Consider the following 17,076-nt stretch of genomic DNA (forward strand, 5'->3'; position numbering starts at 1 on the left):
GTAGTGTTACGCCCACGGTTAAGGAGGTCAGGCTTTCAGTCCCTGAGCCACGCTGTCTTTTTAAAGGCGGCCGGTCCAGCGGAAGAGAGCACCCACTGACCCCCGTGTCTCCACAAGAGAGCACCCACTGACCCCCGTGTCTCCACAGGAGAGCACCCACTGACCCCCGTGTCGCCACAGGAGAGCACCCACTGACCCCCGTGTCTCCACAGGAGAGCACCCACTGACCCCCGTGTCTCCACAGGAGAGCACGCACTAACCCCCGTGTCTCCACAGGAGAGCACCCACTGACCCCCGTGTCTCCACAGGAGAGCACCCACTGACCCCCGTGTCTCCACAGGAGAGCACCCACTGACCCCCGTGTCTCCACAGGAGAGCACCCACTGACCCCCGTGTCTCCACAGGAGAGCACCCACTGACCCTCGTGTCGCCACAGGAGAACACCCACTGACCCCCGTGTCTCCACAGGAGAGCACCCACTGACCCCCGTGTCTCCACAGGAGAGCACCCACTGACCCCCGTGTCTCCACAGGAGAGCACCCACTGACCCCCGTGTCTCCACAGGAGAGCACCCACTGACCCCCGTGTCTCCACAGGAGAGCACCCACTGACCCCCGTGTCTCCACAGGAGAACACCCACTGACCCCCGTGTCTCCACATGGGGATCTGTGGATGACGCTCTGTTATGGGGGATCTGCGTATGACACTCTGTTATGGGGGATCTGCGTATGACACTCTGTTATGGGGGATCTGTGGATGACACTCTGTTATGGGGGATCTGCGTATGACACTCTGTTATGGGGGATCTGTGGATGATGCTCTGTTATGGGGGATCTGTGGATGATGCTCTGTTATGGGGGATCTGCGTATGACACTCTGTTATGGGGGATCTGCGTATGACACTCTGTTATGGGGGATCTGTGGATGACGCTCTGTTATGGAGGATCTGTGGATGATGCTCTGTTATGGGGGATCTGCGTATGACACTCTTATGGGGGATCTGTGGATGACGCTCTGTTATGGGGTATCTGCGTATGACACTCTGTTATGGGGGGTCTGCGGATGATGCTCTGTTATGGGGGATCTGCGGATGATGCTCTGTTATGGGGGATCTGCGGATGACGCTCTGTTATGGGGGATCTGTGGATGACGCTCTGTTATGGTGGATCTGTGGAGGACGCTCTGTTATGGGGGATCTGTCGATGACACTCTGTTATGGGGGATCTGTCGATGACACTCTGTTATGGGGGATCTGCGGATGATGCTCTGTTATGGGGGATCTGCGTATGACACTCTGTTATGGGGGATCTGTGGATGATGCTCTGTTATGGGGGATCTGCGGATGACGCTCTGTTATGGGGTATCTGCGTATGACACTCTGTTAGGGGGGATCTGCGTATGACACTCTGTTAGGGGGGATCTGCGTATGACACTCTGTTATGGGGGATCTGCGGATGATGCTCTGTTATGGGGGATGTGAGGAGGACGCTCAGTACAGTAATGGGAGCTTTGGAGACATTATTTTTGGTGACACGCGGGCACTGGAGGACGGTTTTACACCACACAAATGCTGTTAAATCTTTATTTATTTGTTAGAGATTTTCTATTATTCCTCATAAATTGGCACAATCTGATTGTACAATCTTCTGTAGAGCGCAGTCATGCGATCGGTAACATTTCCTCTCTTTTCCGGTTGTCTCCTCCATTATGTCAGGACATGGGATCACGGTGACTTCGCTGCCGTCTGTCCGGGATCGGCACATGATCCGCTGACCGATGGTTGTGTAACAGGTGGGGTGTGAAGTTATACTGGGGAGGGTGGATGATGAATTAGGAGTGAGGGTCTGCTGTGGCGGAGGACAGGCGGAGAGTGCTGCAGTCTGCAGATGACAAGGTGATGTCAGGACCGGGGGACGTGTGAGGAGCACAGGCTGGGTTGTGGGAAGAGCAGCTGGTGGTGGGTGCATGGCCAGCCGGGGTCCTGGAGATGGTCCAAGGTGACTGCAGATTGCAGAGATGATCCGTGCCCTGGTTGGGGGATGTGAAGTGGTAAATAGAATGGGCTTTTCAGGGGAGGGTGGGTTATGGGATGAGCAAGGAGTGTCTAGTGGGGATAAGTATGAGGTATGTAAGGTGATCTGTGTGGGGAAGGGTCCACTATGAAGTGAGCAGTTGGGGTTTTGGGTGGTAAGGTGTTTGCTGTTCAGTGGAGGGATGCAAAAAATTATTGATTCTTATTAGCGTAGTAATGGTTCCTCCATGAGGGTGTGACCTGTAAACCGTGAGAGTCCCTGGGTTCCTGTTCTTCTGACATGTGGTGTGACAAGATGTCATCCACCCTAAGACTCAATCACTTATTTTGAATGTGCAAATCTGTAGCTGTATTTATCTAGAGCTCCGATTGTCCAGATACGTTAGACCTAGTGTTGTCCTCATGAAGCCTCCTGAGATCTGTACAAAACCTCCTATAAGAGAAAGCCTCCTGAGATCCGTACAAAGCCTCCTGAGATCCGTACGAAGCCTCCTGAGATCCGTACGAAGCCTCCTGAGATCCGTACAAAGCCTCCTGAGATCCGTACAAAGCCTCCTGAGATCCGTACAAAGCCTCCTGAGATCCGTACAAAGCCTCCTGAGATCTGTAAGAAAGCCTCCTGAGATCCGTAAGAAAGCCTCCTGAGATCCCCACGAAGCCTCTTGAGATCCTTACCAAGCCTCCTGATATCCCCAAGAAGCATTCTGAGATACCTACGAATCATTCTGAGATATCCACGAAGACGTCTGGGATACCCATGAAGCTTTCTGAGGTGAGATAAGAAGCCTCCTGAGATACCCATGAAGCCTCCTGAGATACGAATATCCAGTGGTATTAAGACAGTGCCATGGTTTTCAGGGGTCGGTTTCCGTCCATAGGTTACTATACATGACAATAAATTAACACTGATTTTCTCTTTGCATTTTGTGTTTTTCATCAGTGAGATCTTCGGAGTAGATGTGGAGTCAGTAGACTCTGCCCGATGCATTCCTGGAAGGATTTAGCATATTTCTATGACCAAGGAAAGGAGATTGTTCAGCAGAGAGATTTCCTTCTCTTGGCCGTTTTACCTTTATGGTTCAGATCTTTACAGAGCTGAGGGTCGTTGGATCTCCCAGTGCGCAGAATACAGAGGAGGTCAGTCTTACAGGCCTCCTCGCACACCTCACTAACGTGGCCCTTGTGATGGAGAAACCAAAAGATCTGGAAGAGTCGATCGTCCCAGAAGAACCGCTGCACCAGTTGGTCCCAGTCAGAAGGATAAGACGATTTCATTCCATAGGTGTCGAGGGCGCTGTACAGGAGTGTCCACTGCGGGGCCACGCTCGGCATCTTGTTGGCTTCAGTAAGGTTGAGTATATATGTCTCATGGTCTAATACCATGTGTGAGCTGTCAGGGTACTCGCCATCCACCAGGTACACACGGAAACCTGGAGAAGAAGACAACATGAGTAAGATCCACCACAAAGGTGAGAGGAAAGGAAAAGAGACACAAAAACACAAGCATAAAAGAAGAGTCTTCATGATGTCATCTCCAACGTCACCTCCAGACTCCCACCCAGTGATGAGCAAATCTGCTAACATTTGGTTCTGCAAGGCCTGACAAACCTGTCCGGGACGTGTGATTTGTATATATCGAATGTGTCTTCTCCTCCCGTCTCCTGCTGCCCTCACCTGTCCAGCCGTGCAGCCCCCCTCCGGTCCGGTCTTCAGTGAGTCCTGGCCCCGACCCTGCACTAACTACTCTAATTTCTAAGCCTCTCCTGTCCAAACTGAACTATTATGTGGGTGAGAACAGAACCTGCAAATGGAAAACTAGAACCACCTGAAATATCTGGGAGGAGTGCGCAGTTTGTATGATGGTGTCATCCCTTTGTCTGCGCACTCCTCCCGGTTATTTCAGGTGGTTTTAGTTTTGCAGGTTCTGTTCTCGCCCGTGTAATAGTTCAGTTTGGACAGAAGAAGCATGGCAATTAGACCCAGATGAGGTTACACCTTGACGTGGTGTCTGGGCACGAGTAAATTTGGCCACTTTATTTGGTAAGTAACTTGGCAGTGATGCGTGTTCACATTCCAGTATTCACCATCTATTCTTGGGTTTCTCCTTCCCGTTAGTTGAGTGCAGCTGCTGTTTTTGGATGTTGTATGTTCAGTAGGCGCCAGTTCAGACTATGAGATTAGGAAATGCCGGCGATGTTTCTAGCCTGCACTAACTACGATTGGAACATCAGGATGTTATCCTGCAACATGACTACGTTTTCTGCTTAGTCGTCGTGGAGGGACAGAGGTGCTGAGATGTGGTGGAGGTGGTAGGGAGGGTATCAGAAAAATAAACATTTTGACCCCCCACCCCCCACCCCCGCTCCCAGTTGTTTAGAATCCAAAGAAGTCCAGAGAGTGGCCTGAAATTCACATTCACTTCAATCCATGAATTTTGGGAAATTGTAAATAAATTTGACTTGATGGATCCGCTCATCTCTGGTGGACGATGTGCACAGATGGTGACTCCAGAGAACAGGACCCGCCAGAGCAGCACTAGACATGGGCGCCGGCCGGAGTACAGGACCCCTCACCTAGAACCGGTTCATCACCACCTACAATAATGTGCCCCATGCCAGATACACCCGGGGTCCTGTCTACCCATGATGCCCTGCAGGAGACACAACACCTGAACACCGTCCAAGCGGCACACAGGGGGAGGTTACCTGGGTTTAGGTTGATGAATGTGGTGACGCTCGGGGCGATGAAAGCCACAGACAGCGGCCGGGACAACGTCTCCTCATCATAGAAGATCTCAAACTCATCCAGGTGCGTGTGTCCAAAGAACTGAGCAGCGATGGTGGCCTCATACCTGCGGAGGGAGAAGGGGGAAAACTACTAAATAAAGCTCCTCGAGGAGACAGGACAATGTACAGCGCGGGGGCGGGACAGGGAGCAGTAAGCCCCTCCCACATAGCCATACTGTTACCTGCCCCTGCAGAGCCCACGCACCAGCGATCTCTGCCACAGCCCGCTCACCTGTTCACAATCCGGTAATAATTCCAGCTCCAGCTCTTCAGGCAGATCCCAGGGGGAATGTGACCGATAATGTGAACCTGGGAGTCAGGAGGAGAAGAATCAGCCCCCGATAATCAGGAGGGTTCATTATAGGGTTACAACGTGTCCCTGAAAATACTGCCTGACCCTGATTATTGATAAGCTCTACGGAAAAAATAAAAAGGCAAGATGGAGACCCTGCGACCCATAGAGCTGACACTCTACACATAGCGCATCAGTACAACCAATAACCTCGGTATGGCGGAGCTCAGACATGTATACAGGCTGGTTGTCAGCAGTACTAGAGGAGGGGCTGTATATAAGGGGTGTGGTCTCATGTCTGATCATGTCATTATGAGTGATGTCATCACCGGGGTGGAGCTGTATATAAAAGGTGTGGCCTCATGTCTGATTACGTCATTATATCGGTAATATCATCATTAGTGGACGGAACTTTATATAAAGGGTGTGGCCTCGTCATATCAGTGATGTCATCACCAGGGTGGAGCTGTATATAAGGAGTGTGGCCTCATACATTATATCAGTGATGTCATCACCGGGGCGGAGCTGTATATAAGAGGTGTGGCCTCATGTCTGATCACATGTCATTATATCGGTAATATCATCATCAGTGGGCGGAGCTTTATATAAAGGGTGTGGTCTGCCTGTCACATGCGCTTTATACACCATGTGACTAGTTTCTGTTATCATGCCCAGTCTTTTGTCTTTTGTTCCTAGTCTTCTGAGAATTTTTTGCTGCCATCTGATTCTAAAGAGTTAAAATGAGATGAGGGTAATGAATTGGAGCAAGGTCGCCTGCTGTGTGCGGTGGCAGTGACAGAGCGCACACGGCGGACACTGCGGTGGAAGCAAGGGGTGACCATGAGTAAAGGCTGCTTTACACCAGACAATCTATCGTGCGATAGATCGTCGGGGTCACGGTTTTTGTGACGGACATCCGGCATCGCTGGCGATGCCGGCCTGTGTGACACCTCCTAGCGACGCAGTATCGCTCACAAATCGTGAGTCGGGTACTGCTCGCTAGGTTCCATAATATCGTTTCATTTAGTTGACCATCGTTTCCGTGGTAGCACACGCCGCTCCGTGTGACACCACGGGAACGATGAGCAGCTCACCTGCCTCCCGCGGCCGCCGCCGGCTCTATGTGGAAGGAAGGAGGTGGGCGGGATGTTTACGTCCCGCTCATCTCCGCCCCTCCGCTTCTATTGGCCGGCGGCCGTGTGACGTCGCTGTGACGCCGAACGTCCCTCCCACTCCAGGAAGTGGACGTTCGCCGCCCACAGAGAGGTCGCACGAGAGGTAAGTATGTGTGACGGGGGTTACTAACTTTGTGCGACACGGGCAGCAATTTGCCCGTGACGCAAAAAGGACGGGGGCGGGTACGATCGATTGTGAAATCGCACAATCGGTCGTACCGTGTAAAGCAGGCTTAAGACGGGCTCTCCCCAAACTCTGCTGAGCGAGGTCACCGATCCCCATCTGGAGGGCCGAGGATATGTGGGGACTCTATGCCCTTGTTGTAATGGTCGCTACGGGATGTGGCCCCCGTATGTGGCCCCTGTACGGGAAATACTGATGAGTGAATCTGTCACAATGCACAGTTGGTAGATTGCTCAGATTTGGCCGGACGGTCAGTTTGTGAATTGAATGTTCCTTATGTTTTTGTAGCAACGCCCTCCACAAATCACACAAATTGGATTACATTTTTTAGTAAAATTTGAGGAAAATTGAATTTTGTACATTTTGAGCAGTGCATGGCTTACTTATTATATGGATTACCAGCTGTAGTACCCGGCATTGCCGGGGTAGTCACTGTCTCTCTATCTCTGTCTGTCTGTCTCTCTATCTCTGTCTGTCTCTCTATCTCTGTCTGTCTGTATGTGTGTCTGTGTCTCTGTCTCTCTGTCTGTCTGTATCTGTTTGTCTCTGTGTGTCTGTCTCAGTCTCTCTGTTTGTCCCACTCTCTCTCTCTGTATCTGTCTCTCTATTTCTGTGTCTGTCTCTCTCTGTCACTCTGATTCCACATCTGTCTCGTTCCCCCCGTCTGTCTCGTTCCCCCCGTCTGTCTCGTTCCCCCCGTCTGTCTCGTTCCCCCCGTCTGTCTCGTTCCCCCCGTCTGTCTCGTTCCCCCAGTCTGTCTCGTTCCCCCAGTCTGTCTCGTTCCCCCAGTCTGTCTCGTTCCCCCAGTCTGTCTCGTTCCCCCAGTCTGTCTCGTTCCCCCCGTCTGTCTCGTTCCCCCCGTCTGTCTCGTTCCCCGTCTGTCTCTCTCTCTGTCTCCCCACCGACATCTTATTACCTCACATATAAGCTTCTTATAGTATGAATGTCTTTTGTTCCTATAGCAACCACTCACAGCTGCTATTAATAACCTACTGCTTTTATCTCCATTGACTTTAATGGAGGCAGGTTTTTTGGAGAGTAACTGTAAAGTGCGGGGTTTAATTTTCTTGTCAAAACATAGTCTATGACGTTCCCTGAGTCACATGAAGCGTCTGTGCAAAATTTCGTGATTGTAAAAGCGAGGGTGCGGATTCCTTTAGCAGACACACACACACACATACACACATACACACATACATACAGCTTTATATATTAGATGTCTGCAGCACTCAGCAGTATCTCTATATAAGTGGCACAATGCGGCACGTTCAATACTTTGCTGTGGCGGTATTATGTGAGGTTTAATGTGTGCATTACATGGGCACGGTACTATCTGGCAGAACTTTCAGGCACTATCATCTCTGCACTGCCCTCACCTTCTCGTGGTTGTTTTCCGCCTCTTGCAGGACCCCCACTAACCACTGCAGCTGCCCCGCGGGGTCCGTGTAGTTCACCATAAGCCAGAAATTCTCAGTGGCGCAGAAGTTCATGTTGAGAGATACGAGACGTAAGTTGGGGGCAATCTTTGTTGTATAAAATCCACTGGTTCTGTAAGATCGGAGGCAGAGGGTGAGGGAAGATGCACAGAGGATAGACATGAAGGATAACGAGCAGAGGCAGAGGATGAGTGAGAACGTACAGAAGATAGACATGAAGGATAACGAACAGAGGCAGAGGATGAGGGAAGATGCACAGAGGGTAGACATGGAGGAGGAGGATGAGCGGAGGCAGAGAGTTAGGGCAGACGCACAGAGGACAGACATGGAGGATGATAAGGGGTGGCAGAGGGTGAGGGCAGTTGCACAGAGGACAGACATGAAGGATGATGAGGGGAGGCAGATGCAGAGGACAGACATGGAGGATGATGAGCGGAGGCAGAGGGTGAGGACAGATGCAGAGGACAGACATGGAGGATGATGAGCAGAGGCAGAGGGTGAGGACAGATGCAGAGGACAGACATGGAGGATGATGAGCGGAGGCAGAGGGTGAGGACAGATGCAGAGGACAGACATGGAGGATGATGAGCAGAGGCAGATGTGACGCCCTGGGCAAGCCAGGGGTCACAGGTAATGACATCACCACACCCTACACCCCGGTTAGGTACACCTAAGCTAGACCAGAAACCCTTGTTGCCTTCCTCCAGGGGCTGATGTCCACACCAGGGGGTGGGCCAGGTGGTTGGCTCCGCCCACCGAGGAGTACACAGTCCTGGAGGCGGGAAAACCAGGCAGAGGAAGTTGAAGTTGAAGTTAGAGTTGAGTGGTAGAGGAGCAAGTGAGAGGAGAAAAGGGACAGCTAAAGAGCCTGAGAGCGTCCGGGTGTGTGCCCCGGACAGAGACAGCAAGGTTAGCAGACGGCGGTGACCGTCTGCAGGAGTGGCCTATCGGAGTTGCCGTAAGGACCGTGGACGGGTGGTGGCCCGGCGGTACCGGACCGGTACACAAGGAGAAGCCAGCACCATTAGCAGGGGCCTTTCGGATCCCGGCAAGGCTTGGAGTCGCCGTGAATTTGCCAAATCCGTCAGTGAAGGGGACCCCCGGGTCTCCAAACAACTAAGTCCCAATTGAAGGCAACAGTCCAACCGTATGAGAGAGACACCGCCACCGCCAAGGCACCAGTTTCTCAGGGCCAGCGCCTGCGGGCAAAGAGGGGCTCCTCCGGCCCATATCCAAGTCGGGGAGCGGGTTACCGGTGGGAATCCATCGCAACCAACAGAAGTACTAGGTGCAGGGAAAGAGACAGTCACCGTTAACTACCGGGGAAAAACAACAGCAGCCGTCCGTGGGAACCGTCTTTCCAGCCGTGTGTTTTACCGAGAACTGTGTCACCGTCTCAGGCTGAGTGAATACCACCGTGCCGTGCGGCACAGCGCTGCCCCTGCGACCCTGCACCTCACCAGGCCCCACACCCTGCCTGCCATCCACCCCTACCCCATCACCGGGCCCCGGGACAATCAACCCCCTACCCACGGAGGGGAGAAATAACAACAAAGCTGCTCCCTGTCACCGCTCCCGGGATCCCCATACAGAGCAGCGGTGGTGTCCACACAATCACCACAACCGTGGGTGGTGTCACGGACAATATCCCCAAAAAGCATTCCCCTTTTCACTCACGGGCGAGGAGCGCCGCTCGAGTCCCCGGGATCCGGCCCATCGCTCGAGCCACCGAGCATCAGCGGCCGCAGCAGCAGTGGCAGCTGGACCCGAGCAGTGGGAGAGCGCAGCGTCCCCTCCTCCGCCCGCGACACAGAGGATGAGGGAAGACGCACAGAGGACAGACATGGAGGATGATGAGTGGAGGCAGAGGGTGAGGGCAGTTGCACAGAGGACAGACATGGAGGATGATGAGCGAAGGCAGAGGGTGAGGGCAGTTGCACAGAGGACAGACATGGAGGATGATGAGCAGAGGAAGAGGGTGAGGACAGATGCAGAGGACAGACATGAAGGATGATGAGCGGAGGCAGAGGGTGAGGACAGATGCAGAGGACAGACATGGAGGATGATGAGCGGAGGTGGACGGCTCACCTGAGCGTCTCCAGTGCCGGAGTCGGCAGCCATTCTTCCCATTCCTGTGCCATGGCGTGGTAGAGCCAGTGAGAGGACAGGTTCCCATACACAGAGGGCGGTGGGAAGCTGTTGACCGGGGCACTTTCATGGTTTCCCACGGCTGGGTAGACAGGTACTGGACCCAGATACTTCCTGATGAGGCCGGTGATGGTCCGCAGGGCATCCAGCTGCTGGGTCCGCGTCTGTTCCCACACATTGTGAGCTGGGATGTCTCCTGTCCAGTATACGCGGTCAAACGGGCCATTACTGGCAACATGCTGGAGAAGAGACTGGATGGTGTGCAGGGGCAGGTCGCAGGTGCTGTACTCCCCCCAGTAACCCGCGGGGTTGTGACCATCTGATGACGACTGGCTGCGACAGCACAGCGGCTCCTTGCACGTAGCAGGGGCCCCAGGAGCATAGCTGTGGTCCCAATGTATGTCAGTGAGAAACAGCACTCGAGAGGTGGGGGACCCCGGTGGTGGCGGCACTGGAGGCTGGATTGGGGGTTTGGGGACAGGTGGAAGGGTAATATTCCAATCTGAACCAATGTCCCAGTGTCCACAGTCTGTGCCCAGAAGAAGCCCACACACCTCTGAGGGGCGCAGCACTGACATCACCCAGGCAGTGATCACGTCCTGCTTGAAGAGCTGCACCGCCTGCTGGCAGATGTCCGCCTCCGCCAGATGCAAGGTCTTACACACCTTCACTGCGACCTCAGCCACCAGATCCATATTACTCTCCACCTGGGAAGGTACAAGAGGATTAATGGCAGTGATGAATCACAAGCCTGTGACGGGGGAGCCGAGACGGTGAGGTCTGGAGGGAGGGGAGGAGTCTGAGGGAGGAGGACAGAGGGGTCTGAAGAGAGGGGAGGAGGAGTCTGAGGGGAGGAGGATAGAGGGGTCTGAAGGGAGGGGAGGAGGAGTCTGAGGGGAGGAGGACAGAGGGGTCTGGAGGGAGGGGGAGGATTCTGAGGGGAGGAGGAGAGAGGGGTCTGGAGGGAGGGGGTAGGAGTCTGAAAGGAGGAGGACAGAGGGGTCTGGAGGGAGGGGAGGAGGAGTCTGAGGGGAGGAGGACAGAGGGGTCTTGAGGGAGGGGAGGAGTCTGAGGGGAGGAGGACAGAGGGGTCTGAAGGGAGGGGATGAGGAGTCTGAGGGGAGGAGGACAGAGGGGTCAGGAGGGAGGAGGGAGGATTCTGAGGGGAGGAGGACAGAGGGGTCTGGGGGGAGGACAGAGGGGTATGAAGGGAGGGGAGGAGTAGTCTGAAGGGAGGAGGACAGAGTAGTCTGAAGGGAGGGAAGGAGGAGTCTGAGGGGAGGAGGACAGAGGGGTCTGAAGAGAGGGGTAGATGAGTCTGAGGGGAGGAGGACAGAGGGGTCTGGAGGGAGGGGAGGAGGAGTCTGAGGGGAGGAGGACAGAGGGGTCTGGAGGGAGGGGAGGAGTCTGAGGGGAGGAGGACAGAGGGGTCTGGAGGGAGGGGAGGAGTCTGAGGGGAGGAAGACAGAGGGGTCTGGAGGGAGGGGAGGTGGAGTCTGAGGGGAGGAGGACAGAGGGGTCTGGAGGGAGGGGAGGAGTCGTCTGAGGGGAGGAGGACAGAGGCGTCTGAAGGGAGGGGAGGAGGATTCTGAGGGGAGGAGGACAAAGGGGTCAGGAGGGAGGGGAGGAGTCTGAGGGGAGGAGAACAGAGGGGTCTGGAGGGAGGGGGGAGGATTCTGAGGGGTGGAGGAGAGAGGGGTCTGGAGGGAGGGGGTAGGAGTCTGAGGGGAGGAGGAGAGGGTTCTGGAGGGAGGGGGGGCGGATTCTGAGGGGAGGAGGACAGAAGAGTCTGGGGGAGGGGAGGAGGAGTCTGAGGGGAGGAGGAGAGAGGGGTCTGAAGGGAGGGGGGAGGAGGAGTCTGAGGGGATGAGGACAGAAGGGTCTGGGGGAGGGGGGAGGAGGACAGAGTGGTCTGAAGGGAGGAGAGGAGGAGTCTGAGGGGAGGAGGACAGAGGGGTCTGAAGAGAGGGGAAGAGGAGTCTGATGGGAGGAGGACAGAGGGGTCTGAAGGGAGGGGAGGAGTATAAGGGAAGGAGGACAGAGGAGTCTGAAGGGAGAGGAGGAGGAGTCTGAGGGAAGGAGGACAGAGGGGTCTGAAGGGAGAGGAGGAGGAGTCTGAGGGGAGGAGGACAGAGGGGTCTGAAGGGAGAGGAGGAGGAGTCTGAGGGAAGGAGGACAGAGGGGTCTGAAGGGAGGGGAGGCGGAGTCTGAGGGGAGGAGGACAGAGGGGTCTGGAGGGAGGGGGGGAGGAGGACAGAGGGGTCTGAAGGGAGGGGAGGAGGAGTCTGAGGGGAAGAGGACAGAGGGGTCTGAAGGGAGGGGAGGAGGAGTCTGAGGAGAGGAGGATAGAGTGGTCTGGAGGGAGGAAGTGGAGGACAAAGAAGTCAGGGTAGGAGGACAGAGGGGTTTGGAGGAGGACAGAGGGGTTCAGAGGAGGATAGAGGGATTCGGAGGACAGAGAGGTTCGGAGGAGGACAGAGGGGTTCGGAGGAGGACAGAGGGGTTTGGAGGACAGAGATATCTGGAGAAGGACAGAGACATCTGGAAGAGGACAGAGGGGTCTGGAGTGGGACAGAGACGCTTGGAGGTGGATCGAAGGACCTGTACAGGACAAAGGGGTCCGGATGAAGACAGAGGGGTCTGGACAGGGACAGCGGGGTCTGGACAAAGACAAAAATATCTGGAGGACAGAGGAATGCAATAGCAGTTTTCTCATAGTAAACACTCCAATCCTCGTAGATAGTCTCCTCGCTTTGTAGGATAGCGTGCACACTTTTTGTAGGACAGCGTGCACACTTTTTGTAGGACAGCGTGCACACTTTTTGTAGGGCCTAAAACACACTTCCGCATAAAAAACGTACGTGTCTCACGTTCCGTTTTTTGGGTCCGTGTTCTCTTTTTTATGGGCGTTTCTCCAGTACGTATGACATCCGTGTGATGGCGTATTCTAGCCGTGTGTGCGTGTGGAATGGCTGTGTATGTGTACGTGTAATGTCAGTGTGAAATGATCCGTGTGTGATGCACAATGTCGTTGATACATGTCGGCTGACAGCAGACAGAGTCGCGCGATGAGAATAAACTCGGGTGAACTTCACCCAACTTCATTGTCATACCGCGGTTCTGTCTGGGTGTCGCGTACTGATTAGCGGTCACCCATGCAGGACTCACCGGTGACTGCTAATCCCCTGAGTGACTGAAGTGAGCAGCATGATTTGCGCTGCCGTCACTCAGGCTACCCGTGGCCAGCTGGAGTCCTCCCCCTGAGACCGCAACTCACCTGTGACTTCATCGCTGTCACTCGAGCGACTTGCTGTCACAGTTGGAGGATCCAACGGTGGCCGCGAATAACCTCAGTGACAGCACAGCTGATCGCGCGGCTCACCTCAGTTGCTGCATGGAGCTGTCAGGAGCGGCGGTGTTCTTCTGCAGCTCCTGTCACCTTCATGTAGCAGAGCTGGAAGCAACACGGCACCTCCGTTGACTACGCCGGACATGGATGGGTATTTGGGGCATAATAAATTGGTGAACGAGGGTATTTGTTATTGTTTATTATTTCAAATAAAGGATTTTTTCACTGTGTGTGTTTATTAACTTTAAATTACAGGTTAATCATTGGGGGTGTCTCATAGACGCCTGCAATGATTAATCTAGGACTTAATGGCAGCTATGGGCTGCCATTAATTCCTTATTACCCCGATTGCCAATGCACCAGGGCAAATCGGGAAGAGCCGGGTAGAGTTCCAGAACTATCGCATCTAATGGATGCGGCAATTCTGGGCGGCTGCTGGCTGATATTTTTAGGCTGCGGGGCTCCCCATAACGTGGAGCTCCCCATCCTGAGAATACCAGCCTTCAGCCATACGGCTTTACCCTGGCTGGTTTTAAAATTGGGGGGGGACCGCGCGTCGTTTTTTTTTTTTAATTATTTATTTTACTGCACAGTATAGACCCGCCCACCGGCGGCTGTGATTGGTTGCAGTGAGACAGCTGTCACTCAGCGTGTGGGCGTGTCTAACTGCAACCAATCATAGGCGCCGGTGGGCAGGGAAAGCAGGGAATACAAGATTGTTTAATGAGCGGCCGGCTTTTTCAAATTAATTGAAGCCGCGTATCTTTGGCACAGATGTTCCTCGCCGCGCTGATGATCGGGGATCGGTGAGTATGAGACAGGGGAAGATACAGACCAAGCGCCAAAGGGATGATGACTGAGAACAGCAGAAAAAAGGTAACCAGACTGACATTTAACAAAAAAAGAAACCCCGACATCGTTCGTTTAAAAACACACACGGACGGTAGGTGCTGAACACGGACCCATTGACTTTAGCGAGACCGTGCCTGCGTGCTGACCGCCAAAACCGGACATGTTGGCCGTGTGGGAAAACGCACACGCGTACTAACCACACGGACACACGTTCCGTGTGATATTACGTGTGTGTGCCATCTACCATAGGCTAACATTGGTCAACATGTCTCTGTGTCTCCGGTACGTGCAAAAACGTACCAAACACGTAGCGGGGGCACGGATGTGTGTTGCAGGCCTAGGACAGTGTGCATACTTTTTGTAGGACAGCGTGCACACTTTTTGTAGGACAGCGTGCACACTTTTTGTAGGACAGCGTGCACGCTTTTTTTAGGACAGCGTGCACGCTTTTTGTAGGACAGCGTGCACGCTTTTTGTAGGACAGCGTGCACGCTTTTTGTAGGACAGCGTGCACGCTTTTTGTAGGTGTAGGACAGCGTGCACGCTTTTTGTAGGACAGCGTGCACGCTTTTTTGTAGGACAGCGTGCACACTTTTTGTAGGATAGAGTGCACGCTTTTTGTAGGACAGCGTGCACACTTTTTGTAGGACAGCGTGCACGCTTTTTGTAGGACAGCGTGCACACGTTTTGTAGGACAGCGTGCACACTTTTTGTAGGACAGCGTGCACACTTTTTGTAGGACAGCGTGCACACGTTTTGTAGGACAGCGTGCACGCTTTTTGTAGGACAGTGTGCACACTTTTTGTAGGATAGAGTGCACACTTTTTGTAGGACAGCGTGCACACTTTTTGTAGGATAGAGTGCACACTTTTTGTAGGACAGCGTGCACGTTTTTTGTAGGATAGAGTGCACACTTTTTGTAGGACAGCGTGCACACTTTTTGTAGGATAGAGTGCACACTTTTTGTAGGGCAGCGTGCACGCTTTTTTGTAGGACAGCGTGCACGCTTTTTGTAGGACAGCGTGCACGCTTTTTGTAGGACAGCGTGCACACTTTTTGTAGGATAGAGTGCACGCTTTTTGTAGGACAGTGTGCACGCTTTTTTGTAGGACAGCGTGCACGCTTTTTGTAGGACAGCGTGCACGCTTTTTGTAGGACAGCGTGCACGCTTTTTGTAGGACAGCGTGCACGCTTTTTGTAGGACAGCGTGCACACGTTTTGTAGGACAGCGTGCACACTTTTTGTAGGACAGCGTGCACACTTTTTGTAGGACAGCGTGCACACTTTTTGTAGGACAGCGTGCACACGTTTTGTAGGACAGCGTGCACGCTTTTTGTAGGACAGTGTGCACACTTTTTGTAGGATAGAGTGCACACTTTTTGTAGGACAGCGTGCACACTTTTTGTAGGATAGAGTGCACACTTTTTGTAGGACAGCGTGCACGCTTTTTTGTAGGATAGAGTGCACACTTTTTGTAGGACAGCGTGCACACTTTTTGTAGGATAGAGTGCACACTTTTTGTAGGACAGCGTGCACGCTTTTTGTAGGATAGAGTGCACACTTTTTGTAGGACAGCGTGCACACTTTTTGTAGGATAGAGTGCACACTTTTTGTAGGGCAGCGTGCACGCTTTTTGTAGGACAGCGTGCACGCTTTTTGGAGGACAGCGTGCACACTTTTTGGAGGACAGCGTGCACACTTTTTGGAGGACAGCGTGCACACTTTTTGGAGGACAGCGTGCACACTTTTTGGAGGACAGCGTGCACACTTTTTGGAGGACAGCGTGCACACTTTTTGTAGGGCAGCGTGCACGCTTTTTGTAGGGCAGTGTGCACGCTCTTTGTAGGACAGCTTTCACACTTGGACACTAGGGGCCGCTGCTCTGCGCTGTGGATACAATGTATCCTTGTGTTGCACTGTCTGCAGCAGTCACCAGTTACAGAGTATACAGTGGTGTCCTGAGTGTGACCTGTGGAGCGGTGGCGCAGCAATAAACACCCCTCCTCCTGCCAATCACTCAGAGATTAACCCTTCACTGCTGGATAGGAATGTTAGTCCCTACAGAAGAGAAGCCGGACACTGCTGTCATCACCACCCCTGTATTAACCCCTTTTAGGCTTGGGATAAAATTGTGCTTAACCCTTCAGAGGATCACCCCCCTCACTGTGACTGCCCGGACATTAAACCCCTTCTCTGCCAGCAGCTGTACGTTACCTGCAGGCTGATGTCCAGGGCAAGGACCAGCGCTTTACACGTGGTGCAGGTGATATTGGACCATCCGTATCCCAGGTCCAGCCGGGGCCCCTGGTGTGATAAAGGGACAGCTGAGCTGTAGGACCACGCAATGAGCAGAAGGAAGAGACCCCCAAGAGATGACACTGTCCTGGATGCCATCTGCAGGCGAGCAGGCTCTATTAGTAGCCCCAGCTGGATGTCTCCGAGGAGCTTTCACTAGAGCGTCTCATCTGACACTGGGCTTATCTGTAAGTCCTGACCTCAGGTGACAACACCCAGAACCAGGAAGAGACCGCAGAGAGGGGAGGAGAGAGGGGTGGAGAGGGGAGGACAGAGGGGAGGAGAGGGAGGAGGAGAGCAGAAAGGGCAGGACAGAGGGGTGGAGAGAGCAGAGAGGTGAGGACAGAGGGGTGGAGAGGGAGGAGGAGAGCAGAAAGGGCAGGACAGAGGGGTGGAGATGGAGGAGGAGAGCAGAAAGGGCAGGACAGAGGGGTGGAGAGGGGAGGACAGAGCAGAGAGGCGAGGACAGAGGGGTGGAGAGGGAGGAGGAGAGCAGAAAGGGCAGGACAGAGGGGTGGAGAGAGCAG

At 53.7% G+C, this 17,076-nt stretch overlaps 1 protein-coding gene across 1 annotated transcript; it reads right to left on the reverse strand.

Annotated features, from left to right (window-relative positions):
* Window positions 1-2,047: 2,047 nt before the first annotated feature.
* Window positions 2,048-16,796, reverse strand: SMPD1 (sphingomyelin phosphodiesterase 1). The gene is made up of 6 exons (XM_075332365.1): window positions 16,469-16,796; window positions 9,994-10,760; window positions 7,846-8,017; window positions 5,051-5,127; window positions 4,738-4,883; window positions 2,048-3,462 (listed from the first exon to the last, which is right to left on the reverse strand). Exons 1-6 carry the CDS (start codon window positions 16,646-16,648, stop codon window positions 3,068-3,070), a joined length of 1,737 nt encoding a protein of 578 aa, XP_075188480.1. The 5' UTR covers window positions 16,649-16,796; the 3' UTR covers window positions 2,048-3,067.
* Window positions 16,797-17,076: the final 280 nt, after the last annotated feature.

This window comes from Anomaloglossus baeobatrachus, unplaced genomic scaffold, assembly GCF_048569485.1.
Source record: "Anomaloglossus baeobatrachus isolate aAnoBae1 unplaced genomic scaffold, aAnoBae1.hap1 Scaffold_3085, whole genome shotgun sequence".
In the NCBI taxonomy this organism is placed as follows: Eukaryota; Metazoa; Chordata; class Amphibia; order Anura; family Aromobatidae; genus Anomaloglossus; species Anomaloglossus baeobatrachus.